Source organism: Rousettus aegyptiacus, unplaced genomic scaffold (assembly GCF_014176215.1).
Source record: "Rousettus aegyptiacus isolate mRouAeg1 unplaced genomic scaffold, mRouAeg1.p scaffold_m13_p_13, whole genome shotgun sequence".
NCBI lineage: Eukaryota > Metazoa > Chordata > Mammalia > Chiroptera > Pteropodidae > Rousettus > Rousettus aegyptiacus.
Window position 1 is genome coordinate 80,678,087 of NW_023416288.1, and position 19,399 is coordinate 80,697,485.

At 35.4% G+C, this 19,399-nt stretch overlaps 1 protein-coding gene across 1 annotated transcript in view; it reads left to right on the forward strand.

Annotated features, from left to right (window-relative positions):
• Positions 1-2,188: 2,188 nt before the first annotated feature.
• STK17A (serine/threonine kinase 17a) overlaps positions 2,189-19,399 on the forward strand; it is a 40,561-nt gene continuing 23,350 nt past the window's right edge. Inside the window, 6 exon segments of the mRNA XM_016118942.2 lie at positions 2,189-2,221; positions 2,224-2,386; positions 2,389-2,404; positions 9,816-9,850; positions 9,853-10,036; positions 14,077-14,221. Coding sequence (XP_015974428.2) covers positions 2,189-2,221; positions 2,224-2,386; positions 2,389-2,404; positions 9,816-9,850; positions 9,853-10,036; positions 14,077-14,221 — 576 coding nt within the window.

Consider the following 19,399-nt stretch of genomic DNA (forward strand, 5'->3'; position numbering starts at 1 on the left):
GATATGGTTATTGCTTGAAATTCTGCTGATATTCATAATTTTTCTTGATTCTGTGAATTGTTGTCTTTAATTAATTTTGAAAATTTCCAAACCATTATCTTTTCAAATATTACTTCTTTTCTTTTATTCTCTCCTCTGCTTCTGATAGTTCAATTACATGTTAGTTGGAACATTTTACCACATACACATGTGTTTTATTCTCTTTTCTGAACTCTGTATCCTTTTATCTCCTAAGTTTTATTTTGCACACTTTTGAATTATTACGTTCACTAATAAGATTCACTAATTCTTTTTAAAGTTGTATCTAATCTGTTATTAAATTCATCCATTAAGTCATTGTTTTAGTTTGTGGGTTTCCCCCCTAATTTCCCAAATTCCTTTTTATTCTTCTTTGGAGTTCTCAGTTCTCTGCTGAAATGATCTGTCTTGTCATTTAATTTTTTTTTTTTTTGAAGATATTAAACAACAGACTTATTTTAAAATCTGTCTTTAAACTTTAATATCTGGATCTTCTGTTTGCTGTTTATTTCTGTCTTTCTCTTTTAGTTTCTAAGATGATTCTTTTTATGTGCTCCTTTTAAAATTAAGTGCCAGACATTGTATATGAAGTATTATACAGATAATGTGTGGCTCTGAATGATTTGCTTTTCTCCAGAGGTGATTTACTATTGCACATTGAAGCTGTTCTCAGTCCTTGTAAGGGTCAGTCTGTTTCTCTTTTACTGATGCTGCTGGGAGGTAGCCTTTTAGGGTCCCACCTGAAAGTCTACTTATCAGCTCTCCTCCTTAATAGGTTCTAAACTCCATTTTTTTTTTTTTTTTTTTGTCTCTCCAGCCACATAAGATGGATGAAGCTCTGCTTACTTTCTCACCCTTTCAGTTATTGCTTTTGTATCATCAAATGCTCACAGGAAAAGTGATGCCATTCTAGGTCCCCCCTTCATCCAGGATCTTAGTCATTCAAATCCTTGTTGCTTTTGGAGCAACAGTTTTTTTTTTTTTTTTTATTTTTGCCAGTTTCTCTCAGTAACAGTATTGACCACAAATAAACTAGACCATCATTGCCAGAAGCAAAACTGTATTGGGACATTTTGACCAGAGCAGTGATATGATCTGATTTAGATTTTAAAAAAGATCACTCTGATTGCTTTGAAAATAAACTGTGTAGGATTGGAGAGGAAGAAGGATGGAAGCAAGTGATATAGTTAGTAACCTATCACAATAATCCAGACAAGAAATAATGGTGACTTAATCTACTGTGGTAATTTGAAAATGGAGAGAAGCGATCAGATCGTGGATATATTTTGAAGATAAAACCAAGAGGATTTACTTACAAATTGCATGATGAGTATGAGAGAAAGAGAGGAGCCAGTGCTAATCCCAAGCATTTTGTCTGAACAGCTAGAAGGATGGAACTACCATTTACTGAGATGGGGGAAACTGAGTAGGACTGTATTTGTGAAGGATGATCAGTAACTTACTTCTTTATATGTTAATTTGACATTTAAGTGGAGATGCCAAGTGTACCTGTGAATATATGATTACGAAGATTGGAAAATGGTTGGAAGCTGGAGATATAAATTTTGTAGTCTTAAGCATATGGATATAATTAAACTCATAAGACTCATAAGTATGAGAGTGCCTTGAAAGTTAAAGAGGATTGCAGACAGTACAACAGTGCCTATTTCATAGAGCTGATGTGAGGGCTTAGTATCATTCAACTCCTGCCTTCAAATCTCTCTTGCAGTGTAGAAAGAAACCAGGTGCCCGGAGCAACTCCTCACTCGCCAAAGGGAAAGTGGATTGTGAAGCTCCGGCTGGCAGCTCGTATGCCTTTCATTAACGGAGGTTTTGGAACTCTCAGATGCTTAACAGGCGTATAACTCGCTTAGCTTGATCTCAGACCAGAAGGGTTATGCTATTTGCCGCGTCTTGGCTGCAGAGGATGAGCGCTAGGTGCCCGGCGCTCAGGACGCGTGGAAGCTCAGCAAAGGGGCGGAACCAAGGCCGGGGCTGACCAAGGGTGGGGCGGGGCAGCTGAGATCCCTCCTGCGGTGGTTTGAGCGTGGCGCTGTGCTGAGCGAGTGGTTTCATACTTGTCTGACCTGCGCGAGGCATCTGGAGGTGGGACTGTTGCCGGCAGCTCTGAGAAAGCGGGGCGGCCAGAAAGGAAGCGCGCCCAAGTACCATGATTCCTCTGAAGAAGCCGGGCAGCGGTGGCTTTTTTTTGAGGCTGCTGCCTCAGGCTGGGGCCGGGCTGGCCAGGCGGATGCGGGTCTGACCGCGCCGCGCTGGCTGCCAGCCTCGCCCCAGGCCCAGGGGTTGCTGACGGAGATGCGCGTCGCTGTATGCACGGACTCTTTCCAGGACAGCTTCAGGCTGAGGCCCCTGGAGAGCTGGGCAGGTGAGACCGGAGCTGATAAGTGTTGGAGGTTGCCAGGCTCACTGGAAGTGGCGGCGCGTGGGTGGATTGAGTGCGCTGTGACTAGACACATACATAGGTGTGGGTGGCGATTAGGGCAGCTGGTCGCACCAGCTACCGCTTTGCGTTCCACGACCAGTTCCCAAAGCCCGCGCGGCGCTCCGCGAGCGCGTGGTTTTTACTTGGCAGTGTGTGTGAGAGAGTCTGCCACGACTGGTTGCTAAAACCTTGACGCCCTTTCTCTCTGAGGACCTTTCCGTATCTGTGGTGTTTTACTCTCTAAAGAGTAAAGGCACATAACATCCAATAAATGTTAGCTATTGTTGCAAACATTTGTTGCGGTTGCAAAATAGCACCATGCTGTACTGAGGAAAGGGTCTGCGAGTTACTACAGACTTCATCTGGGGTCTTGGAAAAAGAGGGTCTTGTAATATTGGTTACAATGTTAAAACCATGCTTTTCTACAAGTTTTAAGGTAATTTTTAGAAATGTTTGTTTTTTGTTTGTCTTATTTATTCCATATGTTAGCAAAAGGAAAAACATCTTTCTGGAACAAGATTTACTTCATTAATGCTGGGTAATTTAACAGATGATTTAATCTGGAAAAAAAAAAGATTTACACCCTATTAGGTGTTGTAATGCTAATTCTTCCAGGAATGTTCCTTTCAATTTTGGTTTTAACTTTTGTTATAAAATTAGCTTTCCTATTTTGTTTTTTGTCTCTTTTAAGGTTGTGACATCTTCTTTAAAAAAGTAATAAATGCTGAAACAGCAGAACAATGCACTTCGATAGATACTTGATATATGAGCTTAAAACTGAAACATAAAATTAATGTATTTGTTTCTTTTTCGTTCACTTTTTCATCATGGAGAAGTTTAATGCAGTGATTAAGAACATAGGCTTTGGAGTCAGTCTGTGATTGGATCTTGGCTTTTTACTTAACTAGTTACCTGTCCTTGAGTAAGTTACCTCGATATTGATTGCCTCACAGACTTGTAGAGAATTAAATAAAACACATAGCATTAAGGCTGTGCTTCGCCTAGGGTGGGACACTCAATAAATGTAATTCATTGTATAACTCAATGAAATTTTTTTACATGTAACCAAAAAGCAAAACTAAGAAAACCTGCAAAACTTCAAAATATGCTCTGTCTTTGGCGTAAGTAACAAAATCTCATTACAAAGAACATAGGAACTGTTTAGAAGTCTCAGAAAAGTTCATTTTGTGTTATAAGCAGTTTTTGTTTAAGGTTTATAAATTTTGCTGGTTTATTATGGTTTTGACATAATTGAGTATATTTATGCATAATCCTTTCTGTAGCAAGATAGAAAAGTTGCCTTTTTCCAACTGTTAACTCTGATGGCATTTCTAATAAACTTTTATTCTTTTTTCTTTTTTAAAATTTTTAACTAGTTGATAAACTAATTGACCTCGTACTGATATAGAACTTAAAAAAAATTATCCCTACTATATTTTAATGATGTAGTGGGATAAACAGAAGATGTATTCACTTTAGTCTATGGCCTGTCATTTAGTTGAAAATATTGAAGAGCTGTGAATAGTTAGCTGTTCAAACACAGAAATTTAGTTCTTTCAGCAGTTACCATTATTTTATCTTAAAGACATAAAGCTTTCAGTGAAATGGTGTTGGAAGAAATTTTTTTAAATACTCACTATTGATTCCATGGTAATGACAGGATGTAATATTAATTATTTTAAGAAATGTTATATTCTTTCATATCTCCAGAAGAGTTCATGGCAACCTAAATGTGGGTAAGTACGTGATGCAAAATTTTCTTTGATTGCTTGAAGTTTGATTTGTTATTCCTAAGCCTTTCTTTGAGTTAGGATATGTGCCAATGTAAACAAGGCACAGGAGACATGACCTTGGGTTCTGAGAGTTTTTTCATAATTTTGATATCCCTTGAGTCTATTGATAGACTCAACAGAAAGATGTTTCTAAAGATTTAAAATTATATTAATTGCACATTAAATGATTTGCCTTACATGTGTTTTTGTTATCTAGTCCTTGACTTTAATAATTTTGATATATTCATAAATTTTAAGTTAAGAAGAAAAAAAATTTTAAGCCAAAAGAACATTTTTTGTTTTTCATATTATTTTATTTTATTATTTTTTATATTTGACTCATTATTGAATTTTCCTATGGGGAAAATAAAAGATATAAATGAGTTCTCTGCTGGAACAGGTACTTCATAAATATATAGGGTCTTACAGTTAACAAATTTTTTCACATGTATTATCTCATTTAATTCTCATCATAAGCATGTTTAGAAAGTCTTATTTTTCAGATGAGAAAATCAAGAAAGAGATAGAGTCTTGTGAGAGACTAACCTGAGACTCTTAATTTTGAAATATGCCACAGATGTTTTTCAAAGAATAATCTATAATCCATCTTGTAGCTAAAGCAATTTTTCATAGTTTTAGTGAGAGAGAATGAGTTGCAAATTGGAACAAACCATGCCTAACTTCCATGTCTGATAGTTGCCTCCTGACACCTGACGTGGGCCTTGTGGTAGATAGGGATGTCCAACTCATTCCCCTCAGAGCAGTTGGCGGTAACAGGAACAAGGAAGTATTTTTATCAGAGAATGTTCAAGTTGAAGGGGATGCAGAGGTGGGCATATTTCAGGAATTGTGTGTCCTTTACCTAGGTTCATGAGTGTAGGTAATGGCTTCAGGTTTTGTACCTTACAACTACTAAAGCATGTGTCATAAACTTAAATTATATACATACATATATATTATATATATATATATATATATATATATATAAAGACCCTTAAATAATATTATCCATGTAGAAATTGCTTTCTTTTAGTACAGGTACTATTTAAGATTTCTTGGCAGCTAGCTATTAATTTGAAGAATAGTTACAAAGAATTTTGGATAATCTGATATTTTTGGGTGGACAAAATAGTTGGCTATGTTTGTGGTTCAGCAGCAGGCATTACTTAGAAAGTATGGTTTATGCTCCAAGGCAAATACTTCATTAAGTCAACTATGTTAATTTTGAAAAGTTGGAGCTTATAATATCAAATTAAAATCCTAGTTTAAAATACATAAACTTAAGGATAATTATTTTCAGCCTCTTACAAATTGATAAGTAACAAAATTTAATAAAATCTGATTATTGAACCAAGTGCATTGGAAAACTAAGTAACTATGGTCATTGATTCACCTATTCAGGTAAGGAAGAAGGAACTAGATTTATTGAGAAAATTCATGCATCAAGTACAGAGTTCAAATTAGATCACCCCAAATTCCTGTCTCCTATGGTTCTTTTTTTACTAATTATTATCATTATCACAGATTTGAAATTAATGCCAAAAATAATAAAAATAGCTACTATTTTCTGATTACTGATCATTTGCCAAACTACCCTGCAAGGTAACTGCTATTAACCTCATATTACAGATGAGGAATCTTAAGCTCAGCAAGGTTGAATAAATTGCCAAAGATTATACAGTTATCAGCCAGAATTTAAAACTGAGTCTGACTTTTAAAACCCTGTTCCTTCATGCTGATGTCTAATCTGATGGATTTTTACATTTAAGATTAACAGATATGTTATGTTTTGTTTGTTTTTTCATTTGTTTGTTTGTTTGTTTTTTCCTTTCAGAGGTAAGGAAGACAGAATCTATTCTAGGTCTTTCTTGAATGGAATTTTGTTACATTTAAACCATCACCCCAAAGCAATTAAGCAAATACTATACTTATATATTAAACCCATAAGGCACTTTACTAGGCTCTGGAAATTATTCCCCAATGTAACAAATCAGTCTCTATTCCCTTTATAGGCAAAATGACATGCCACATGAGAAAATCTTATGGGGAAAATAACATTCAGCTGAGCCTTAAAGAATGAATGAGGTTTCACTAGTAGTGATGAAAGATACTCCAGCCAGTGGCAATAAAACAAATAAGCACAGTGGAATTAAAATTCAGTGAAAGAATGGTAAGTAGTTCAATGTGGCTAAAATATTAAACTTTATGAGGTTAAGTTCCCATAGAACTTATTATTAATGAACTAGTAAGAACAGTATATATATTCAGAATGCTATCTTATGTCATATTTGAGTAGCTGCTATTATGCAGAGTGCTATGGATATACTAAGAGAAATGATAAATGAAGTCCCTGGAACACATAGTTAAGCAAGTGAAACAGTCAATGCAGTAAATTGTAATATCTCAGACCAAATTAAATAATATAATATGGGTATTAAAAAAGCACCTTATTATAATCTAGAATAAACCTAGAATCTCAGAGCTCACACACACACACACACACACACACACACACACACGCACACACACACACACACCTACTCCAATTAGCATCTACAGTTTTTGATCTTATAATTTCAGTACCTTATATGTTCTATTCCTTGAATGCTAAATCCCACATTTCTATATATTCTGTAGCTCTAAAGAAAGATCAGTTTCCAGAAAACCCTTTTTATCTCCTATTTCTCCTTGAGTAGTTTTAAAGTTTCTCCCATTGCACTAGTCATTTAGAGATGAAGGCAATAAACATTTCCTCAAACCACGTGGTCTGCTGTCTTGCTACCAGTTTCAGTGATACACAGTATTAGAATGTTGGAAGAGTTTTCTTCAACATGGGATAGTACAGAGGTAGGCTCATGAGCTATATAGAATACTTTTTACAGTTTTAAATGGTTGGACATCAAAAGAAGAGTAATATTTAATGACATGGAAATTATATGAAATTCAGATTTCAGAATCCATAAAAGTTTTTTAAACCCAGCCGCACCCATTTATTTACCTATTATCTCTGACTTGCTTTCACTCTATAGCAGCAGACTTTAGTAGTGACAGATACATTCTGGCCAGCAAAGCCAAAAATATTACCTACCTGACCTTTTACAGAAAAGTTTGCTGCCTCTCAATATAGTGCATGATTGTGGAAAGAAAGAGTAAACCTAAAACTGTGAGGGATGTGTGTACAAAAACAAAGGTGATGTCAAGAGTAGTTTTTGGTGTTAGAGGAGAGCCATGGGAACTGTTCTGTTGATGCAAAGAAATGGATGCATGGCCTCAGATATTGAATAAATGTAAGTTTCTTCTAAATATTTGCCTCTGGCCCCTGAATTTAGCAATAAATCTTCTGTAACAAAGGTTCCCAGAGTTAGCAATGTGTGTGAATCCACATCTCGAGTCTCTTGTCTTTCAATCTGGTCTTCAAATATGTATATTTGGGCCAGATAATAAGAAGTATTTCAGTTATTGTATAGTACTTTATTGCCTTGAATTTTAGGCGTGGTCATAAAAAAAAAAAAAAAACATTTGTATGTCCAATGTGGGAGTACTTTGAAGGCAGCTCAACTGAGTTATTTCTAATTTACCAGGAACGTGCTTGCTGTCAATTTTATGTTGGTTAGTTTTTCATAAATTAAACTTTCTCTTTTATCTCTCCTTTTGAAACTTCAGACATATAGGTATTTTAAAAAATCAAGTTGTTAATGGTATCTTTTCTCTTTCTTAAAAGAATACAAAGATCATCAGGAAACTTTTAAAGCTTGATGGAGATTTTATGGGGTAAAATAAATAGAGTTATTAATCTGTGAAGAATGTTTATGGTTTGATCTCTCCAGTATCTGTAGAAATCTTTCATATTTCTTTGGACAAAAAGAACTCTGATCTGAACAAGGGTGCTATTAGGTAGATTGTCACCATATTGAACCGCTGGAGGGCTATGTCTAAGGATTCATCCTTTAACATTTGTATAACCGATGGTAACAAAAACATAGATGGCATCAAAATCACATGATAAATTAACTAGGAAGGAAGAATTAGTACTCAAAATTATGTCAGTAGTCTAGAATGCTGGGCTAAAACCTAGAAATTAGAATTTAACAGAACAAATCAAAATCTCACATTTAATTTAAAAAAAAATTAAAAATATAATATGAGTATGCTGGCTTGAAAAAATTCAAGAACAAAAAGATCTAGGTAGTTTATTTACCAGCCACACATGAACTATGAAAAAACTATCAAAGTTCTTTTTTTAAAGAAGTGATATTAGGTTGTATTGTTCCAAGATCAACAAAATAATAATCGTGTAATACTTTGATCAGATAATACATGGAGTAGTTTCTTTGAATTTGGTTGGCACATTGTATCAGCAGTTTTGATAAGCCATAATAATAGTTATGAGGTGTAAAAACCTTATAGGGATAAGGAATGATTGAAAATTGGAAAAGAGAGTGGCAGTTAGCTATGTTCAACACCTGATATACTGTCAGTTATAAGAGAGAATGGGTCTTTCTGTACTGCTCAGACTACAGCCCTTCACCTGAAGTTAGATTCAGACTTGTATTGAAAACATTATTAAAATAATATGCACCTAGAGATGGAAGAGACTACCTCACAGTTTGAAAGAAGACATTGGCATTTGGCATTAGGCAAAAAATCAAACAAACAAACAAAAAACTAAGTGATTTCTAAGTTGCCTTTCATCTTGTCTTGAGTATTTATGGGTGATGACTATCACTATTTAACTATTTGATTAATGAATTTTTGAGCACTTACTATATGGTGAGTACCATGCAATAAAATTAATTTTATTGAGCACTTACTTCATGGCAAGTACCGTGCTAAGCAATTGACATATATTATATACTTTGATTCTCACAACAATTCTGTGAAATAGATTCCATTTGTGTTTTCTTTTACAGGTAAGGAAAATGAGACTTAAAAAGATTAAATAAATTGCCCAAGGTTATGTGTCAAGAGAGCAGCATAGCCATTTGTGGGATTCACTCTCACATCTGTCTAATTCTAGAGCTAATGTCCCTAATCAGTACTAAGTCTTGTGTGAGTTCCTTATTGGTTTAATAACAAATGGTAGTGTAGTGTTTCAAAATAATGCTAGTATCTATCTCTGTAGGGTAACTAGACATTTCCAGCTGATGATGTAGTTGAAATGATATATAAATGAGCTCTTTAACTTTTATAATTTTGGCAGATGATATTAGAGTCAGTTAGTAATATGAAATTCATTTTTTAGGAATTCTGATAACCAGTTTTTCTTAAAAATGGCATTTTAAAAGATTTAAATCATTGTTAAATGTATATAAAAATAAGTTATTTTTATGTATAACTGTAAAAAATATTGACTTTAATATTTGGATTTTCTTTAGAAGAATCACCTGAAGATTTATAAAATTATATTTTATTTGATTATAGATGTATTCTATTAAATTCTTAAGGGCTACTTTTAAGATTGCCTATAACCTAAATTTGAATATCCATTGACTTCCAAATTTGGATATTTGGAAATTTTATTAAAATTTATCACCCCCTGAAAGTGGTTAACTTTAACAGTTAAGGTTTTTGTTTAATTGTAGGAGTAAATTTGCAGTAGTGAGGAAATGTATAAGAAAGCTTCTGGAAAAGAATTTGCAGCAAAGTTCATGAGAAAAAGAAGAAAAGGCCAAGATTGTCAGATGGAAATAATTCATGAAATTGCTGTACTTGAACTAGCACAGGACTGTCCTTGGGTCATTAATTTACATAATGTCTATGATACTCCATCAGAAATTATCTTAGTTCTAGAATAATAAGTGTTGTTTTCCTTATAGACTGAATTTGTTTTGATAGTCCACCCTTTCTTTACAAGATGCCGCTCATTTGTGATAATATGGCAAAGCCTGGCTCTCTGGAAATCCGAAGATTTTCTGGATTTTTTTTTATGTGTTCCTCATATTAATTTGTTATACTCCAAATTTGCAAGGATGAATGTATATTAGATTTCTTACATTCATTATTTAATGACATTCTTCTGATAATAGGATAAAGTTCTCTTTTATTCCTATGAGTGACGTTTTTAAGAATGTAATATCAAGATTAAAATAAAAGACATTTTACAGTCCCTTACAGGTTTGTATAGTCTGAATTAATTTCTCCCCCCCTCCTCCAGGAACAATTGTTTTGATTCACACAATGTTTTCAATTTGAGTAAGTAGGGACAGCATAGAAAATAGCTTTGGAAAATGGACAGCTTTTTCTTCTTAAGAAATCCTATTTTCCTCTCTGCTTCTCCTGCCAAAGGGAAAGCTTAAATGATTTGAATATATTAAAAGCCTTAATACATCAATAAACACAAAAAGAAAAGAGAACTCAGGGAAAAATAGCGCTAATTTTTGTCCACATAAAATAATTTAAAGTTCTTTAATAATAAAGATCTTACAAATATTGTATACACAAAACATGAACCTCCAAGTTTAAAAAAGTAGAAAAAGCATATGAAGAGAAATTCTACACAGATACATATATGTAAATGGCCTATATGTACATGAAAAATATTGATTCTTAATAAGTTTTATAATATAAATTAAAAACAAGTTGTCAATTTCCCCTTAGAAGATTAGCAGAGATTATAAAGAAAAGCTATATTCAGGTGATGTTGTTGAAAGGTTATAGAGTTACAGGTATGCAGTTATAAAGGTTATAGAGTACAGCATGTGAGGATAGTTGACAATATGGTATTATATACTGAAAATCTGTGAAGAGGTCAGATTCTAAATCTCAACCTACACACACAAAATGGTAACTATGTAGAGGTGATGGATATGGTACTTAGCTTGATTGTTGTGAATATATATATATATATATATATATGAAAAATATCTCTACATAGAAACATTAAGTTTTAGACCTTAAATACATTTAATTTTCATATGCCAAAGATATCTTAATAAAGATGTTTTTTAAAAAGTGATTATCGTAGGTACCATCTGATTTATAGTACAGATATAGAAGTATTAATTGGTACAACTTTTCTAGAGGATAGCTTTAAGAAAAACATATTCTTTAACTCAGAAATTTCACTTACATAAATTTTTTCACAAGGAAATAATAAGGCAGTTACGTAAAGATGTATTATAAAAATGTTTAGTGTAGCATTATTTATATAACAAAAAACAATCTGGATGTTTAATAGAAAGGTGTTGGATAAATAATATAAGATAGATTACTATGCAGTCATTTAAAAAGATAAGGTAGATATAAATGTATAGACATAGAAAGGTTTTTTAAATGTATTGTTAAAAAGAAAAACGCTGTTACAAAATATCAATGTGTATCGTATTATTTTGTTTTTATTTAAAAGCTTATAGAGGTATATAGGGAAAAAATTCTGGACTAAAATAGTGTCTTCCTCTTGATAATATAATCCAAGAGTCTTGTGTTCATGTTTTAATTCAGTCATTCACTTGTAGGAAAACCTTCTAAAGGAATAATAAAACTCACACAGTGAGAAGCACAAAAGTGTTTTCCACAATATATGTTTAATTATAATAGTAGAAATATCCAAAAATGATGGAATGGTTAAGAAATGTAGTATACGTGAATTATATCTCAATAAAGATTTTTTAATTAAAAAACAGTTTTGGTTTAGGAATCTCAAATGTAAGCTCCCTGCCTACCTAGGTTTTTGGTTTCAGTTTGTTTTGGAGAGATCAAGGCAGAATTGGAAATTGATCTAGAAAAGACTCTGAACTATTACTCTCTCACCAAGATCATCTCATTCCTCTCACATTCTCTCAAAACCTGCTCTTCCGACTTTAGTCCTTAATTTTTCTCAGTTCTTCCAGTCTTTCAGTCAGCTCCTGAGTTTTTATCTTTCTCCCCCCTCCTTTCTCTTCATTAGTAATTATGTCAACTAATGTCTCACCAGCACCTCACATTATTTCCTTCTTCCTCTTGGGTTGTCCTCTGCAACTCCTTCTGCCAGTTTGTCCCTGGACACATGCTGTGTGTCAAGTCTCTTGCACATTCTTGGGAGGATTTGCATTGTGTTTGATCTGCCTTTTACAAGTGTTAAGAGTTCTTGGTATAGAATCCTCAGTTGGGTTCCTGGTATAGTTTGGTAATTCTTTACATAATCTTTCCTTGCCTTCTTTTAACATCCCCCAGGGGCTAATCAAAATCTTTACATACTTACTGTGTCACCTACTTCCAACTTTATTAGACACCTAGCCTTTTCTCCCCTTTGGAGAAAATAAAGGCCATCAGACACATACTCCCTCCTTATTGCCCTGTCTTTGCTGCTCTCATACCCTTTTCTTCTGTTTGAAGGAAGAGATTCTACTGCTTAACTCCAAGGTTTTACTGATGTCAACATTTTCTAGGACCTGTGTTTTTGTTTTTTAATCAATTTTCTAACCTTTCTTAGAGTTTTAGTTCCTCCTCTTAGGAGGGTTCTTTTCTTTCCATTTTTTATTATTTCAGTCTCTTCAATCCTAAAATTCCCTTTCCTGAGCTTTGACACCTTTAAAACTATTGTCTTGCCTTTATCTTTCCTTTACTTCTGTTCTCCTTAAAAAGAATAGTCTAAATCTACAGCTTTCCTCACCTTCCAATCAGTTTTCTTCTATTTCACTAATCTATTCATCTGTTTGTCAGTAATCCATTACTTTTCAATTTAATGTCATCTGGTCTTCTAAATCTTTCATGAGGTCATCAGCTCTGTTTGCCAAAATCTGTCTCATTTTAGTATTTGTTCTACTTACTCTCTTTAAACACTTGATATTATACCTTCTTTTGTGAAATTACGTTCTTCCTTTGCTCTCATGTGGCCTTTAAAAAAAAACTTCTCTCAGAGCCTTTTAACCTTCTACTGTATAAATACAAATGCTCCCCAGAATTCATTACTGTTACTCTTGTCATATATTTATATTCTGTACATTTGCCCTGGTTGATAACAATCTATATTTTGTGGCTTCAGCTGTTATTTACATGCTGATTATTTCCAAATCTGTCTCCAATCTTAGGTTTTCTGCTAAGCTCCAACTGCCTATTTCATATCCCATATTCGGCCATGTATCACATAGATTCAGGATCAATGCATGTACACTCCTGCATTTTCTTTCTAATGCCTAGTTTTCTTTTGTTCCCCATTCCCAAGTGTATCCTCATTTATTTTATAACTCAAGCTAGAAACCTTGAATCTATCCTTGATTCCTTTATCTCCTTTAATGCTCATGAATAATTACCAAGTCTTCCACTTAAGTCTCGCCTGCTTGTGTTTCCCTTTTCTCTGTACTTGCTGTTTCTCTTCTGTATTGGGTCCACATTGTCTCCCCTGCTTTCATAGTAGCTTCTTAGCTGATCATCCTGGAAGGATATAGTACACTTAAGTGATAATAGGGATTACCTTCAAATGTGGCTCTAGGATTAGGGGAAAGGTCTTCAGTGGAGGGTATTTGCTTTATTTTCACTTTTTGCATTTTAAAAAAATGTTTTTAGGTACTCTAGAACCAAAATTCTTGAGAAATTTTTACTTGAAATATGTTAATATATTTTACTATTTAATTTTAAAAATATATTAATATATTTTATTAGTAATGTTTGATTTATAAAGTTCTTAAACTAATCTTTGGAAATACTAACCTCAGCTCATATTAGAGATGTCACATTCTTATTTTTATTAAAAAGAAAACAAATGGATGTAGGCGTATAGGTGGACAAATGTTTACATACACTCAAATTATAGTTTATCCAGATAAAGATGTTTAATGTGTATAAATATTAAGAACTAAAAGGGATTAAATATTTTAATAAGTTTTTTTAAGTATATAATCAAAATACACTTCCATCCTTCTGTAGTGCCTCTGGGGGTAAATTCTTTGACGACTATGTTGTAGACAGAGAAGAAGCCTTTAAAGAAAAAGATGTTCAGAGACTCGTGAGGCAGATTTTAGAAGGTATTCACTTTTTACATGCCCACGATGTAGTTCATCTTGATTTGAAGGTAAGATCTGAATTACTTTACAGTTTTGAGGTTGCTATGGAATGATACTCCAGATGTAAAATATTTAACATTGATTTATTCAATCATTTATGAATTTTTGTGCTTTATTAGGTAACAAGAATATAAAATGGAGTCTTTACTCTTATACTCTAGCCAATTAATTTTATCAAGGAGATAATATGCATGTGTAAAAACAGCAATATAAATAATAATAATTGCCCCTCAAAATAGAGTTTAGAGTATATTGCTGGCATAGGTGAAGGCTCCCCAGGAGAGACAGTACTTGAGCTGATGTTTAAAAAAAAAAGTTAGGATTGAACTGATCAGGGTGGTGTAGGAAAATTCTGTGCTTGTCTCCTCTCACGACCACATCAACATTATGACTAAACTACAGAATAAGCATGACTGAGAAAGGCCTGAAGTCTAGCTGAACAAAAGTCCTTATTTTGTTCAACTAAATACATAAACAAGAAGCCACCATGAGACCGGTAGAAGGTGCAGAAACAGATTGGGCTGGTCTCATACCCACCTGTGGTTGTTAAAAATCAGGAGGGATAGCTCAACTACCAAGTTGCCCTCGAAAGAGCAAGAGGTCCCAGCACCACACATGGCTTTCCAGCCTAGGGTTCCAGTGCTGAGAAGAGAACTCTCCACATCTTCTGGCTGTGAAAACAGCAGAGATTGTGGCTGAGTAAGACAGAGGGTGGCTGAAGTTCCAGGGACTCCTCTTAATGTGCCTGTGTGCAGACTTACTCACCGACTCACTCTCTCTGAGCTCCAGTGCAGGGGCAGCAAGTTTGAAAGGCACCAGGGACATATTGGGAAGAACCGAATTGTCTGGTTTCAGGGCAAGGGCTGGAGGGGAGACTTTCTCCTAAACGGAAGTGCTGGTAGAATCCATTATTTCTTTGTTGAGCCCTCTCCACTTTCCATCTTGCAGATATAGGGGGCCGCCATATCTGAGTTTCCATTAATGTTTTAACACTGGTTGCCTTGCTCTGGTGAGACCTAGCCCCACTTAATTTGTGGTTCCACCCAAACCGCTTCCAGAGGTTTTTCCATACAAAGGATCTGTCTTGGCTCATGCAGCAGACTTCCTAAAATCTCTCAAAGTTCATTAAACCTATCTGGCTTCAGTGTGCCCCTTACCTCTTGCTAAGCAGCCCCGAGCCCAGTACTTGTGGCAGCCAGCCTCAGTTCATGGCGTGACCTCTCTAGGCACCTCTAAACCCAGCATGGGTAGTGGCTGTCTGAGTATGCTTGGTGGCTCATGCCAGGTGGCCCTGGGAAGGGCACAGGCCTGCAGTGGGATCCCTATCAGGAAGCCTCGGGACTGTCACACCCAGTGTCCTGTATTGGACTGAGCTGGAGCACCACACAGGGATGCATCTGAGGACGACACACCCATAAGGCAGACTAGGTAGGTACCAGAGTCCTGCTAAAGTGAATCCTGCCAGTTGCTCACCAGCCATTTCTTACAACCCATCAGCCCAAGAGTCAATACTTCCCACTGACATGCAAACAGAAACAAATGCTCAACTACAAAAGGAAGACACATACAACCCATACAAGGTACATACCTAGAGCACCTGGCATAGGTGAGTAGGGAAGACTGTACCACTAGGCCCCATAGCATACCTACCATAAAAGGCTACTTTACCGAGATTGGGAGACATAGCAGCCCTCGTAATACATAATAACACACATGCAGCCAAACTGCGGTGACAATGAAACATGTCTCAAATGAAAGAACAGAACAAAGCTCCAGAAAAAAAAGAACTAAACAAAATGGAGACAAGCAATATACCAGATACAGAGTTCAAAACAGTGGTTAAAAGGATGCTCTATCAACTTTAGGAAGAGCAGATGAACTCAGTGAGAACTTTAACAAAAAGATATAAACAAAAATGGAGAAAGAAAACAAAAAAGAAACAGTCGTAAAGGAAGAATATAATAACTGAAATGAAGAATACATTACAGGGAGTCAATAGATTAGCTAAGTGGAGAATTAAAACAGTAATTTAGAATATTAGGTAACAGAAAACATCCAATAATAACAGCCACAAGAGAGAATCCAAAAAAAAAGTGAAAATAGTTTAAGGAGCCTCTCAGACAACATCAAATATACCCAACATTCATGTCATAGAGGTACCTGAAAGAGAGAGAGCAAGTAATTGAAAACATATTTGGAGAAATAATGACAGAAACTTCCCTTACCTGGTGAAGGAAATAGGCATACAAGCCCAGGAAGCACAGAGTCCCAAACAAGATGAACTCTAAGAGTTCATCGAGACACATCATAATTAGAATCCACAGCAAAATAGCATAGATAATAGATGCTTTGTTCATATTCTCATGTGACCACATCAAAGTTGTGACAGATACGTGGAGCAAACAGCAAGCAGTGCCACCTGGGGGATAGATAAACAGAAGCCCTACAACTAGGGAGAGAAATACGAAATCACCCTGTAATAGTAAGAGTTAGGAGGGAGCAAAGATGCAAGGCTGCCCAGTCCAGAGCATCTGAGTGGGACAGAGGTTACAGCAGCTGCACACTTTCCTCTTAATGGGCCGTGTCTACAACTGGACTTTTGGATTAACAGACTCACTAGTTCTGAGCATCAGAGCCAGGTCAGCTGCTCAGGGGGCATCGGGGACTTACACGGGGACACTGAGTTGTTGGAGAAAGGGCTGGAGGTAAGGATTTCTCCTAGGCATAAGTGCTGGTGTTATCCATTATTGCTCTGTTGAGGCCCCCTCTCCATTGTGTGGACACAGTGCCACCATAGCGGAGACATCATCAAACTGAATAACAGAGGTCACTCCCCCCAGAAGATTCCCTAAACTCCGCCTGCCCCAACTCATAGACCTACCCAAGCCACAACCAGTTTTGTCCTCAGTGCATCCTGTGCCCCTTGCTGAGCAGCCACAAGACCCACACTGGTAGCAGCTGACCTCGGTTTCTGGTGTGGCCTCTCGAGACAACTATAAATACAGCATTTGTGGATTGCTGGCTGAATCTTAAAAGGTGACCACAGAGAGGCACAGGCTGGGGCAAAACTTCGCCTGCAGCTGAAACCCTCTTAGGACAGTACCACTGGACACCAATTGCACAAAGTCACACTAATAAGACTGGAAAATTTAGGAGCTTTGCTTAGTGCATAGAAACAGACACAGAAAGGCAGCCTAAATTAGAAGACAAAGAAGCAGAAACCATATGAAAGAACAGAACAGAGCTCCAGGAAAAATGAAGTCAAGCCATCTACCAGATGCAGAGTTCAAAACGCTGATGATAAGGATGCTCAATGAACTCAGCACTTTCACAGAGAGATAAAAAATGTAAAAATTTAAATGGAAATTATAAAAGAGAATCAGAAATGAAGAACACATTATCTGAAATGAAGAGTATATTAGAGGAAATCAACATATTGGATACATAAGATGAATGAACCAACAGTATAGAGGATGGGAAAGCCAAGGACACTCAATCAGAATGGCAAGAAAAAAGAAGCCAAGAGTATAATAATAATTTAAGGAGCCTATGGGACACAATTAAATGTAAAACTATCCATATTATAAGAGTATCTGCAGGAAAACAAGAAGTTGAAGAGCAATTTGAATTTAACTTGAAGGAAATGGACATACAACCCCAGGAGACTCAGAGAGTCCCCAAAACCAGGAATCCAAAGAGCTCTACACCAAGACACATCATAATTAAAATGCCAAAGGTGAAATACAGAGAAAAACTCTTAAAAACAGCAAAAGAAAAGCAGCTAGTTATCTACAAGGGAGCACCCATAAGACTGGCAGCTAATTTCTCAAAAAAGACTATGCAGAACAGAAGGGCTTGGAACAAAATATTTGATGTGATGAAATCCCAGGATCTCCAACCAAGAATACTTTATCCAGCAAAGCTATCATTTAGACTCAAGACAGATAAAGAGCTTCCCAAACAAACAAACAAACAAAAACACTAAAGAAATCATCACCATCAAGCTAGTATTCTAGGAAATGTTGGAGGGACTTCTTAAGAAGAAAAAGTGTATGTCAAAAACATGAATATAGAATGGTAATAACTACATTCCTATCAACAAGTTTCTCAAATGGAAAAGAATTAAGTGCTCCAAGCAAAAGACAGAGTGACTGAATGGATAAGAAAACAAGTCCCTACATATGCTGCCTATAAGAGTCTTGCTTCAGATTAAAAGACAGACTAAAAGGAAGGGGATAAAAAAAGGTATTGCCTTGATGGACCTAGAGGATATTGCATCAAATGAAGTCAGCTAGAGAAAGACAAATACCACATAATTTCACATATATGTGGAATCTAAACAACAAAATAAACAACAAAAATAGAAACAAACTCAGAGATACAGAATATTTTGATGGCTACTAAATGGGAGGGAGGTTGGGGTAATAGTGAAAAAGAGCAAATGGATTGGGAAGTGCAAATGGATACAAAATAGTCATGGAGACACAAAATGTAGCTTAAGGAAAATAGTCAACAATGTGGTAAGGGAAAGAGGGGTACTAGATTTAGTGGGGTGATCACTTTGTGAGTTACATAGATCTCTAATCACTATGCTGTATAACTGAAACTAATATATTATTGTACGCCAACTATAATTGAAAAACTCATTTAATTGTACAATGTAAATATGAGCAACTAATCATGTATTTTATTTCAATAAAACTGTAAAAAAGGGCACATCATAATTAACATATTAAAGGTTAAAGAAAAAGAGAATCTTAAAAGCAGCAAGAGAAAAGCAATTAGTTACCTATAAGTGTGCTCCCATAAGACTCAGCCAATTTCTCAACAGAGACTTTGCAGGCCAAAGAGATTGGCCCGAAATACTAAAAATAATGTAAAATAAAGACCTGCGATCAAGATTACTCTTCCCACCAAAGCTATCATTTAGAATCAAAGGACAGATAAAGAGCTTTCCAGACAAGAAAAAGCCAAAGGAATTCATCACAAAGTTCATCATAAAGAAGTCCCTTTAACATCTCTTACAAGAAAGGGACTTCTTATAAAGAAAAAGAAAGATTGAAAATATGAATAATAAAATGGCAACAACTACATATTTATCAAGAATTACTTTAAATGTAAATAATGGATTCAGAACTCCAGATAAAATATAGGGTAGATAAATGGATAAGAAAACAAGAGCCTTA